The sequence below is a fragment of the Dromiciops gliroides genome, chromosome 4 (assembly GCF_019393635.1).
Source record: "Dromiciops gliroides isolate mDroGli1 chromosome 4, mDroGli1.pri, whole genome shotgun sequence".
NCBI lineage: Eukaryota > Metazoa > Chordata > Mammalia > Microbiotheria > Microbiotheriidae > Dromiciops > Dromiciops gliroides.
Window position 1 is genome coordinate 156,815,637 of NC_057864.1, and position 12,887 is coordinate 156,828,523.

At 37.8% G+C, this 12,887-nt stretch overlaps 1 protein-coding gene across 1 annotated transcript in view; it reads left to right on the plus strand.

Moving 5' to 3' along the window:
* Positions 1–778: 778 nt before the first annotated feature.
* Positions 779–12,887, plus strand: part of FCRL2 (Fc receptor like 2) — a 37,891-nt gene continuing 25,782 nt past the window's right edge. The window contains exons 1-2 of the mRNA XM_044004628.1: positions 779–868; positions 1,889–1,909. Of these exons, the coding sequence (XP_043860563.1) occupies positions 838–868; positions 1,889–1,909 (52 nt within the window). The 5' untranslated portion in view covers positions 779–837. The remainder of the gene's footprint in view (positions 869–1,888; positions 1,910–12,887) is intronic.

The window sequence follows — 12,887 nt, forward strand, 5'->3', positions numbered from 1 at the left end:
AGATCACTCTGCTTTGTCTGACCATAGAATTCCCTGCATGTGCCCCTTCTGTGTCCCCATCCAAATATACCCTTACCCTAACATGTGTGTGAAATTAATACCATGTATTATCTATTTCTATATACTTAAATGTTTCTAGGGGGTCCCTACCCATATCTCCTTTCCATGTGTATCATTGTCAATGAAAGACAATGTTTCCAGTGGAGGACTAAATCTGTCTGAATCTTCTCGTATAACAGTCATTTGGCACAAAATATTAGAACTTAAATAAGTTTTTGGATGAAAAATAACTGTGGCAGTGATGATACAGATGACTGACCAATCTTTGGACTGCATTTAGACTTAGATGTTCACTAGATTATGGCACACATGATTGATAGTGTTTGGATGGGTTATCTATAAATATGACTGCATGGTCAACTGAAAGTGAGCCTTGAAGTAGTGAAAGGGATGCCCCTTGAAAGATGTGAAGCAGATGACAGGAACCTGAGAATTCTCTGAAGTCAGAGACAGTTTCCTCTGCGAAGCAGGTAGTAGAGAGAACTATTCTGTTGAAGTGTGAAAGCTGAGAGCTCAGAATCATCACAGGTCAAAATGGTGGGATGTGCTTAAGCAATTCTGTAAGGAACTGTTTTGAGTTTCTCAATGTTTGCAGAACAGGAAAGGCTGGTTTGTGATTAAAAAGTGCTATTTCTCACTTCCCTTTTGCTCATTCTACCAGCTTTATTTTGAAAAGTCACTTGGTACCACTATGGTTTCATTCTGTTTCTGAGATCTGGGCTGATCTATTGCTGAGGGAAGGTCTCTTCCCATTCATTTACCTTGAATCTGATCCTCATGCTTCTTTGGACATCACTATTGATTCTTGGTGAGTATGGTGCATCATGGGTGGAGCAGCCCAGAGGTTCTCTGATAGCACGTCTTTCTGAAAGACCTGGGCAGCCTGGGACAAGCAGAGAGTCTCCTTAGGGAGATTAGATGCTACACCTTTCTACTATTCAGCTTTACCAGGGCACAGCAAGGTAGGAAGCACAGAGACTGAGCATACTCAGGGTACCTGGAAAACAAGTAGAAATAAGCAACTTCAATGTTTCAAAAGAAACTGGAGTCAGTGCCTTTTGTTTGGTATGCATGCATGTCTCCTTTTGAATTTAATAGCAAACTCTATAAGCCCAACAAAAGGGGTTTTTCTTATTTAACCATCAAGTAGCACTGACAGTTACTTACTTATTTATTTTTATTGAGGAAGTCTCCTGCCTCAAGTGTTCAACCAGGTGATCTTAACATATTGCTTAGGCAGAAATGCTGAATCAGTGCTGTGCTGGTTATTGTTACCCTCTGAAAACCATTGGTATTTTAACCCTGAATTAAAAAAAAAAATAAATGATGGTGCCACTGGTTGTCTAAAGGAAGGGGAACAAGCATTTACATAGCATCTGTTATGTGCCAGGCATTACGCTAAGAAAAATTTTTACAAGTGTTATCTCATTTGATTCTCACAACAACCATAAGAGATAGGTGTTGGTATCACCCCCATTTTATAATCAAGGAAACTGAGGCAAAAAGATTTTTGGGCACCTTCTTCAGTGTCACACAGCCAGTAAGTCTGAGGCCATATTTGAAGTCAGGTCTTCCTGACTCTAGGCCTAGCGCTCTATCCACTGTGAGCTTGGAATATACTTCAATCAAAGAGTTTACTCAATCAAAATTATCTATGAGCCCCCACTGACTTACTGACCTTTCTTTAACCATACTCAATGTGAGTGAGTGCTAGACCTGTGACCCTAATATGAGATATTTATCCCAGCAAGGATATTCTTAGAAGGCTAAACACTAAAAAACAAGAGAATCTTTACTTTGTAAAACTTTTTTTTTCTCCCTTTTACAGTATCTGTCAATGGACAAACACGTGAGTTTCCCTTTTCTTTGTTCTTCTTGGTCTCTGGGCAACATGAACATTCTGACCCTCACAAGATCCTCATGAAGACTTATCTGAAAGGTTCTTGTTTCTCCCAGTCCTTACTGGCTGAGGATTGTAGGGATGTGAGAGTGTTACCAGTTTTCTCATTGATTCCCTGGGCCAAGATGGGGCTACTGTGTGCTTACAATCACCTGTTCTCTGTTCATGTTATGCTAATTGAAAAGACATTGTCTTGAGCTTTTCAAAATCTGTGTATTGGTCCCTTTAAGGGGAAGTCTGATGGCAAGGAAAGTGATAATTCTAATTGGTATAAAGTGTTTTAGAAACTTCAAAACACTATACAAATACTATTTGTTGTTGCTATTGCTGCTGGTTTTAAAAAAAATACATTTTTTATTAATACTTTCTGTTTCTTACATTATCATAGGATACCATGTATCCATATCCATATGACAAATGGTATTTTTTAGAAGGGGGGAAATGTCAGCATAACTGATCAATAAATTTGGAAAGTCCAAAAACCTGTGCAATGCTTAACACATGTGGACCTCCCACCTCTACCAAGAGGGAAGGTTGGGGGTGTCTTCTCATATTTCTTCAGTTGAGTCTCACTTGATCTTTATAATTTTCTTACGTTTACTTTTGATTTTTCATGTGTCATTATTCTTTCCCTTTACATTTCTGTAGTTACTGCACATGTCTTACTCTTTGTGACCCCATTTGGAGTTTTCTTGACAAAGGTACTGGAGTAGTTTGCCATTTCCTTCTCCAGCTCATTTTACAGACAAGAAAACTAAGTCAAACAACAGGTGTTAGTGATAGTCACAAAGCTAGTAAGTATCTGAGGCTAGATTTTGAGTCTTCCTCACTCCAGGACCAGCACTCTATCCACTGTACCACCTAGTTGCCCCAGGTTTTGCTTCTTAATATAAATAAATATGTTGATTGTTTTCCTAATGTTGAATCATCCTTGCATTGGTGGTATAAATCCCACTTGATTATATGAATGATTTCTTACATAAATTGCTATAATGTTTGATAGGATTTTATTTTAAATTTTTGAGTCACTGTTCACCAATGATATTGAACTATAGTTTTCATTCCATGTTTTATCTTTTCCTGGTTTAGGTATTAGTACTCTATTTGTCTCACAAAAGGATTCTAATAAGCTTTTTTCCATTTTTGAGAATAGTTTATGGAGTATGCGTAATAACTGTTACATAGAAGTTTGATCATTTTTTTCTGTGAATGCATCAGGTCCAGGAGTTTATTTTTCTCTTTGGTAGTTCCTTTACAACCAGATGTATTTCTATTTCTGAGATTAAATTATTAAAAATATCTATCTGGTGTTCTGATAATTTGGGTATTTTATATTTTGAAGCTATTCCTCTTTTGGTTTCTCAGTTCTGTTAGCATATAACTGCATAATATATTCTGCTTATTCCCTTTATTTCTTCAAGTTTTGCTTTGACTTCACCTTATTCATTTGTTCTTTAATTGATTTGATTTTCTGCTTTCTTTTTCATCAGATTAGCTGAATTGATCAATTTTCTTAGTCTTTTCTAAAAAACAACTTTTAGTTTCATAATTTCTGAGTTTTGTTTCCAATTTATCTATTTTCCATTTAATTGTGATGTCTCCTCTTTTATGCTGTTTAGTTTTGCTTGTTGGTTTTCTAAGTTTTAAAAATATATAGTTAGTTCATTAATCTTCTCTTTTTCTATTTTGTTAATATATGATTGTAAGAATTCCATCCCCTCCCCTGACTTGCTTTAGCTGCATCCCAGAAATTTCATATGTTGTTTCCTAATTATACTTTTATGTCATTATTGTTTCTATGACTTGTTCTTTAACCCACTTATTACTTAGGATTACATTGTTAACTCTCCATTTGTATTTTGTTTGTGATCTCTTAACTAATTTTTATTGTTATTGAATTTGCTCTGGAAAGAATGTATTGACAGTTTCTGTTTTTATATTCCTTTGCTATATCTTTTTGTCCTAGTGCATGGTCAATTTTTATCAAAGTTCCATGTGCTACAGAAAAAAGTGCCTGTGTGTGTTTGTGTGTATGTGTGTGCATTCTTTTCCTGTTCATTTAGAATACTTTAGGAGTTCTTTAACTCTAATTTCTCAAGAAAATCATTCAGTTCCATTGTTTCTTTTTTGCTCCCTTTCTGTTACAGTTATTAAAAACCAATAGAAGGATATTAGATTCTCCTATCACTATCATGTTACTGTCTATGTCTTCCTAAAGCACATACAGTGATTTCTTTATGAATTTGGATGCTAAAGCATTTGGAGTGCATAAATTTATAACTGATATTGGTTTCATATGGTTTAATCAGGTTAATATAGTTTCTGTATTTGTCCCTTTTAATTTTTAATGTTTGTTTTTGCTTTTTCTGATAGCAAGGTCCTGCATTTTTGGGATTCAGTTAATGCAAAATATTTTTTTCTATCCCATCAGTTTTATTTTGTGTATGTCTTTGTTTTTCTTAAATGTGTTTCTTATAAGCAACAAATTGCAGGATTATCTTTTTAAATTTAATCTGTCACTTTTTCATTTTATTGGATTTTCAATCCATCTACATTTAGCTATGAGTTAAATTTATATTTTCCTTCATCTATTTCTAAAGTGTTTTTTCAAGTTATAATTTCTATCTCTTCTGCTATAAACATAATATTGTATTCCTTAAATTACTTTATTTTTTTTGTTTGGTTTTTTGGGTTTTTTTGGTGAGGCAGTTGGGGTTAAGTGACTTGCCCAGGGTCACCCAGCTAGTTAGTGTCAAGTGTCTGAGGCTGGATTTGAACTAAGGTCCTCCTGAATCCAGGGCCAGTGCTCTATCCACTGCACCACCTAGCTGCCCCACTTTACTCTATTTTTTAAGGTGGTCTTGTTCCCATTGGTTCTCTTTCTTTTATCCTGTTTCTTCTCATTTGTTACCCCTTTCCTTTAGGTTTTTATTTATTAGTTAATCTCTCCTGCTTTTATTGAATTATAGATTTCTTCCCCTTCATTTTTCTTCTCAGTCAGATAGATTTCCCCTTCCTCTCCTCTTCAGCTTGTCCTGTTCATTAGTGGCTTTATATTTCATTTTTTGTATCTTTTCCCAAAAAAGATTTCTTTCACTCTCTTCATTATGCATCTTATCTTTCTGTTATTCTATACCCTCATTTTCTCATTCATGACCCCTGTAATCACCTGGAATCTCTCTTTTCTCTGTGTTCTTCATATAATCAAAACTTCCAAGGTATCCATTATAGATATTGTCCTCTAGGCACTTTCTGCCACATCGTTATAGGGCTTACTCCCATGGATTCCCCTTTTTCATTGCACCCCACTTTCAGAGCAATGCCTATTATTATTGCAGGTGTCAGTGTATTGCTGCTACTCAGTCGTTTCAGTGGTGGTTAACTCTTCATGGCCCCATTTGTGGTTTTCTTGGTAAAGATAATGAAGTGGTTTGCCATTTCTTTGTCCAACTCATTTTACAGATGAGGAAACTGAGGCAAACAGAGTTAATGGACTTGTCCAGGGTCACACAGCTAGTATTTAAGGCCAGATTTGAACTCAGGTCTTCCTGACTCCAGACCCAGCATTCTTTCCACAATGCCATAAGGACACTTTTCCACTGTGGGAAATTGTTCCCCCCAACACATGATATGACCAAAGCATATCTGTATACTTTCTTGTCACATTTTCCCCTATATTTGCCTGGAAATCTCTTCCCTGTGTCCATGCTTTCCCACTCCTCCAGGCTCTAATTATCCTCTGGGTGTTTCAATTCCCCTTACTGCTCTTCACACACACCCCCACCCCCACTGCTTTTTCTCATGACAAGTAGATTTTTCAGGCACCAAATCTCCCAGGCCTTATTCAGTGTAAAATTCTCATTTCACCTCACCCAGAGAAGCATTCATCAGTGGAACTCCCTCTCACTTCCAAAGTAAGGCTCTGGAGCAGGTAGGTGGTGCAGTGGATAAAGCACCAGCCCTGGATTCAGGAGGACCTGAGTTCAAATCTGGCCTCAGACAGTTGACACTTACTAGCTGTGTGACCCTGGGAAAGTCACTTTTTTCCTCATGGCCCTGCCAAGGGGAAAAAAAAGAACTGGTGGGTAAAATGGCTAACCTACCATCATTTCTCAAAGTAAGGCTTCCTTTCTTTCCTCCCCTTTTCAATCTTACCCCTTTCCTCCTTGCCCACTTTACTGTAATCTTTCTCTTTCTGAAACCACAAAGGCTACCTTCTTCTCATCATTGCTAGCCCTTGATTTTACCCTAGCACATCATTCACTCCTCTCCATCCTCATGCTCTGTTTCCCCCTCTCATGTTGTAATGGGAGAAACATTCACAAAAGAAACATTCACCTGTAGGCAGAATGCCACTAGGTTCTGCCCATGATCTCCCATCTGCCTTTTCACTGTTACTTCTTATACCTTATGGTGTTCAGGTGTTTTGTCTTGTGATATTCTCCAGAGAACGCCATGATCTTTAGGTTGCCTATACCAATCCTGTCTTTGAGATCAGTATGTTTTGCTTCCACATTGAGTATATTTTCTTTTCATGTTTTATTTGTTTTTATTCCTCTTCTTCTATATTATTTTTCATTTCTATATATTTGCATTTCCAATCTATTGTTCTTTTGTTTCTTTGGTGAGGATTTCCATTGTAGATTCCAGCATATTTTTTCTACTCTGCCCATTATGTTTCCTACTTATGCCATAAATTCTGTTCTTATAATTCTTTTATCTTTTTGGACACCCAGGAACAATGTGTTTTAGTTCCATGTTCTCACATTCCACAGGGTCCTCTGTCTCATCAAATGTCAGATCATTTTCCTTCATTCTGAAATATCTATTTATTCGGAACTCACTTATGTGATCTGGAGGCCATATTTGTTTCTGTTGTTAATGTTCTCCCTGTTGATTTAATTTGCTTATCTTCTAGGTCTTTGAGTCTTCTTTTCCTTGAGATGTTTGGTAATTTCAGTCTTTTCTCCTTATAAAGCAAAAGCTTTATTGCTCACTTACTGACTTTCTCCCCTTTGATAGTCACTTCCTTGAGGACTGAATCTCAAAGTATCCCAGCCCCCTCGCACTCTGGGAAATCCATGGTTCATCAGCCTTGGTCTCTAACACAAATGCCTTTTGGGTCAATAGAACTGGGTCCAGATAGATACTGAGCTGTTTCCCTCAGATTTAGTGAAGTGCTACACAACCTTCCCCCACCTACCCCCACCTACCCACCCATACACATAGTGTTCAGTTCAGTGCCCCACCCCCTTCCTTCTGTTTCTCAGCTCTCCAACCCAGCACTAGAAGATTACACACTTTTATTGAAGGTGCTATGGTGTGGCAGTCAACCATGGCACTGGTTGACTGCCACAGCCCCCAGCAGGTTTGTGCTCTCTAAGAATTGCCACGGTAGCCTGGAACTAGCATCTCCACAGCATTGAAAAGAGGGAGAAGTGCCTGGAATGTGTGGGTGGGTTTCTTGTGTCTGGGGTCTTTACGGTAAATAGTGTAGCCTCCCTACCAGTTTCATGGGAAATGAGAGAGAAGTAAGCTTAGGTAGGAATCAGTTCACAATGTTTTGTTTTGTTTTTTGGTGGGGCAATGAGGGTTAAGTGATTTGCCCAGGGTCACATACCTAGTAAGTGTCAAATGTCTGAGGTTGGATATGAACTCAGGTCCTCCTGAATCCAGGGCCGGTGCTTTATCTACTGTGCCACCTAGCTGTCCCCCACAATATTTTTTTAACCTTCTTTTGTATTCTGGGACATACTAGACCATGGGGACAGCTGAAGTAGCTTAATATTTGGCACATACCTTCTATTTTGGAGAGGTTTATGAAGTCGTGGGGACCAGAGAAAATGTCTAGTCCAACATCTTATTACTCACATGACCCAGTTTTGAAGAGTCACACAAAGGGAATATGAATGCATATGAATGGAAGGGTAACTCATGGTTCCAACTAACAGACCATCTCAGGTCGTTGCACTCTTATTTCTGAACGTACTCCCACCAGTCTCTTGTAGCATGCAATCAGGTGTGTAGTCTGGGCAGGACAACAATAGTGTCTCCTATGGATATCTAGAGTGAATGGGGAAGTTTACTGCTGATTCTTTCTATTGCTTAGTACGGTAGTGTATCTATAACCCTTGAAGTTGTCAAACATTTTCTGTAAAGGGCCAAATAGTAAATCTTTTACGTTTTGCATCAAAGGGTCAAAATTGAACATATAACATAGGTACTTATATAATGAGAGAAAACAAATTTTCACAAAATTTTTATTGATGAAAATCAAATATAATAACATTTAGGATTTTTTCTAATATAAATATGCTAATGAGAAGAATAGAACTATTTTGGGTGGATAATATTTCTCAATTGCAATTCAAAACTATTACTCTCTATTATAAAAGTTGATTGCAAATTGTCCTGTGTTAAAAATGATCTATAATGAGATTTTATGTATTTCATCTCTGAAAAGTCTTTTCAAAAATATAAGTATTTGGGAGTCTTCCTGCCAAGACAAACTCAGGAACTATATGACCACAACTATAAAATACTTTTCATACAAATAAAGTGGGATTGGGGGCAGCTAGGTGGCGCAGTGGATAAGGCACTGGCCCTGGATTCAGGAGGACCCGAGTTCAAATCTGGTCTCAGACACGTAATACTTACTAGCTGTGTGACCCTGGGCAAGTCATTTAACCCTCATTGCCTCCCCCCCAAAAAAGAAGACAAATAAAGTGAGATCTAAACAACTGGGAAAATATCAATTGCTTATGGGCAGGCCGAGTCAATATAATCAAAATGACAATCCTACCTGGTTTTTTTTTTAATCGATTTAGTGCTATACCAATCAAACTATCAAAAATATTTTACATATCTAGAAAAAATAATAACAAAATTAATCTGGAAGAACAAAAGATTAAGGATATCAAAGGAATCAATGAAAAAAATGTGAAAGAAGGTGGTCTAGCACTACCAGATCTCAAATTGCAGCATAAAGCAGTAATTATCTAACCAGTCTGGTACTAGCTAAGAAATAGAGAGGTAGATCAGTGGAATAGGATAAGTACAAATTGCACTATAGTAAATGACTATAGTAATCTAGTTTAAGAAAATGCAAGCTTTTGGAACAACTCACTATTTGACAAAAACTGCTGGGAAAACTGGAAAACACTATGGCAGAAACTAGGTATAGACCAATATCTCATCCCATATCCTAAAATAAGGTCCAAATGGGTACATGAGTTACACATAAAGGATGAGACCATAAGAAAATTAAAAGAGCATGGAATAGTTTATCTGTCAGAATTATGGACAGAGGAAGAATTTAGGACAAAAGAAGATAGAGCAATACAAAATGCAAAATAGATCATTTTGATTATATAAAATTAAAAACTTCTTGCACAAACAAAACTAATGTAACTAAAATTATAAGGGAAGCAGAAAACTGGGAATTTTTTCCTTGAATAGAATTTTATTTTCCAAAATATATATAAAAACAAATTTTAACATCAATTTTTAAAAACTTTGTGTTCCAACTTCTCTTCCTCCCTCCCTTCCCACCCCCCACCCACAAGAACTCAAGCAATTCAAAATAAGATATACATGACTAGTCATGGAAAACATTCCCACATTAGCTAGGTTGTAAGAGAAAACAGTCAAAAAAAAAACCCAAAACTTCAGATTAAGGAATTGTCAAAGAGGAAAAAAATGTGTTTCCGTCTGTTTTCAGATACTGTCAGTTCTTTCTCTGTAGATGGGTTGCAATTTTCACAAGTCTTTCAGGCTTATATTGGATCATTGCCTTGCTGAAAATAACCACATGCTTTCCAGCAGATCATCTTACACTATTGCTGTTATTTTGTATACAGTACATTTCACTCTGCTTCAGTTCATGGAGGTCTTTCCAGGTTTTTCTGATAGTATCCTGTTCATCATAACCTGTATATAGTACCTTAAACTTGACAGAGAATATTCTTCATAATAGCCCAGAAAAGTAGGTTCCATATGTTTTGCCATTATAATCAATCATCATAACTATTTCCCTCCATCCTATTCCCTTCCCATGATATTTATTCTATTTTCTCTCTTCTTCTTCTTTTTTTTTTTTTTTAGTGAGGCAATTGGGGTTAAGTGACTTGCCCAGGGTCACACAACTAGTAAGTGTTAAGTGTCTGAGGCCGGATTTGAACTCAGGTACTCCTGACTCCAGGGCCGGTGCTCTATCCACTGCGCCACCTAGCTGCCCCTATTTTCTATCTTTTAACCTATTCCTCCTCAAAAGTGTGTTACTTCTGACTGACCCTTCCCCCACTCTGCACTCCCTTTTTCACCCTTCCTTCCTTATCCTCTTCTCCTCCTACTTTCCTGTAGGGTTAAATAGATTGCTCCTCCCAATTGGATGTGAATGTTATTCCTTCCTTGAGCCCACTCTGATGTGATTAAGGTCTATGAGCTAATTCTGTGTTCTAAATGTTTCTTCCTCCATCCCTCTTCAACCCTCCCTATGAAATCAAGCAATTCAATATGTCATACTTGTGCAGTAATGCAGAACATCTTCACCTTCCTCAAAAGTGTTTTGGGGCAGCTAGGTGGTGCAGGGGCAGCTAGGTGGCGCAGTGGATAGAGCACCGGCCCTGGAGTCAGGAGTACCTGAGTTCAAATCCGGCCTCAGACACTTAACACTTACTAGCTGTGTGACCCTGGGCAAGTAACTTAACCCCAATTGCCTCACTAAAAAAAAAAAAAAGTGTTTTGTCTTTTACTGCTCTCTCTCCCAATCTGCCCTTCCCTCCTTCCCCTCTCCCCTCATTATCTCCTTCTCCCCCTCAGGGCAAAAATATAATACTATACCTACTTGAGTATGTATGTTAGTCCTTCTTTGAGCCAATTCTGATGATATTAAGGTTCATTCACTCCCCAACTCCTTCCCCCTCTTCCCCTCCCCTCCATAAGCTTTTTTCTTGTTTCCTTCATGTGAACTACCTCTCTCCAGAACATCTCTCCCCTTTCCCCTCCCTCAGTCTATTCCTCCTACACCTCAACCCTATTTTAAATATGTCATCATGGGTTAGTTAGGTCGCACAGTGGACAAAGCACCAGCCCTGGACCCTGGAGGTCCCAAGCCCAAATCCGGCCCCTGACATAAGACACCCCACCCTGTCTGCCCCACAAAGAACAAAACATAAATGCTTTACAGATATCATCCCTTCATATTCAGTTCAGACCTGTGTCTTCTGTGAATTCCTTAGTGAGATAGTTCCAAGTATTATCTTCCCATGTAGGAATGTACACAGTTTGATCTTTTAATATCCCTCATGAAGTCTTTTTTCCTGTTTACCTTTTTATGTTTCTCCAGGGTCTTGTATTTGAAAGTCAAATTTTCTATTCAGTTCAGGTCTTTTCATCACAAATGATGGAAAGTCCTCTTTTTAATTAAAATTCAATTTTTCCTCTGAAAGATTGTGCTTAGTTTTTCTGGGTAAAACTGGGACTTTTTGAAACAAGAATATCTGACAAAGGCCTCATTTCTCAAAATATAGAGAACTGAATCAAATATGTAAAAATACAAGTTATTACATACACAGAGAACATTTTAACACAAATAGGATTCTATAATTGATGTGGGATGGATTTAGGGTCAAATTGATAGTGAGTCATCCCAAAAGAATTACAAGACTCAATGACTCAATTTCCCAAGTTCTATTGAAATAATGTGAGTGACCACAGGAAGAGCACCATGGAGGTATCTCTTGAATAGGGAAAGAAAAGACAGTTATAGTTATAGTATGGATAAAGTGATTATCAGTCTCATTATAATAATCTCCACCTTAGGGAGGTACATGGGAGGTCCTATCCTAATTTGGAGCTCCTGAGGCTTAACCCAACCCCCAAGGTGGGTACCTTTTTCTGTGGAGGTGTGTTTTGGGGGTTTACACATCATAAGGTGAATCTGGGGACAAATTTGGCCTTTTCTGCACATGTCACCTTTTCATTCCCATGCCTAGTTTCAAAATATTTTCATTTATCAGTTAGAATTTCTATGTCCTGTCTGTGTATCATTGTAAAAGTTAAGGTCTCTATGACCTGCCTCTTTATGTTCTTGCTATGAGTGCTGATTAATGTAGGTAATGAGAACCTAGGCCTTGGCTTGTATTAATGAAGACTCAAATCTTAAGTTAGCCATTAACTGGGGTCTGAAGCCCTTTTAGAGCTCAGATCTAAATTAGAGCTTGGGTCTTAGGTTTTTCTGTTAATCCTTTTTGGATATCTTATAGTTGTTTGTTTGCTTGCCGTTTGCAGCTGCTTATTGTCTCGGGGAGTATATTTAAGGTGCACTGCCACTGTGAGTGCTCACCTGCAATTTCAAGGTCTGTGAAAAATACTGTTAAAGTTTTAAAGTTACTTTTAAATTGCTGTATGTGTGTTAAAATTAGAGGAAACAAAGCAATTGATGGTTTTAACAAAAATAGTTACATTTGTTTTTTTCCTCTAAGACATAGAGGAAATGGTTAAATTAAATTAATTGAGTATCTTTTTGGTTTAGAAGAAAGTGAAACCTCTCCCCATTCTGATGAGAGGGAGGATGGTAACCAGGAAACATAGTTATGCATTTCAGGTTTTGCCATAAATCTGCCCAGTCAGATCTCTGTTATGTACTGCCAAGGGCACCAAGCTATCAACTCCATAGTACAAGGGAATCACAGGGCAGACTTTGCTGCTAGATTAGTTGCCAGGTCCATTCGCCTGTTCACCCTAGCCCTGGTTCCCTTGCACCCTACTGTGCCCCAAGATATCTCCCCTTCCTATACCAAAGAGGAGATTATAAATCCTTAGTGTTACCATTTGCTTAAACCCATAAGTTGCCTTGGGCTATTTGGATTCCAGAGTAAGAATGCTACTCCCTCTTCTCATACTAGAGTCAGAAGAGGAATCTGGG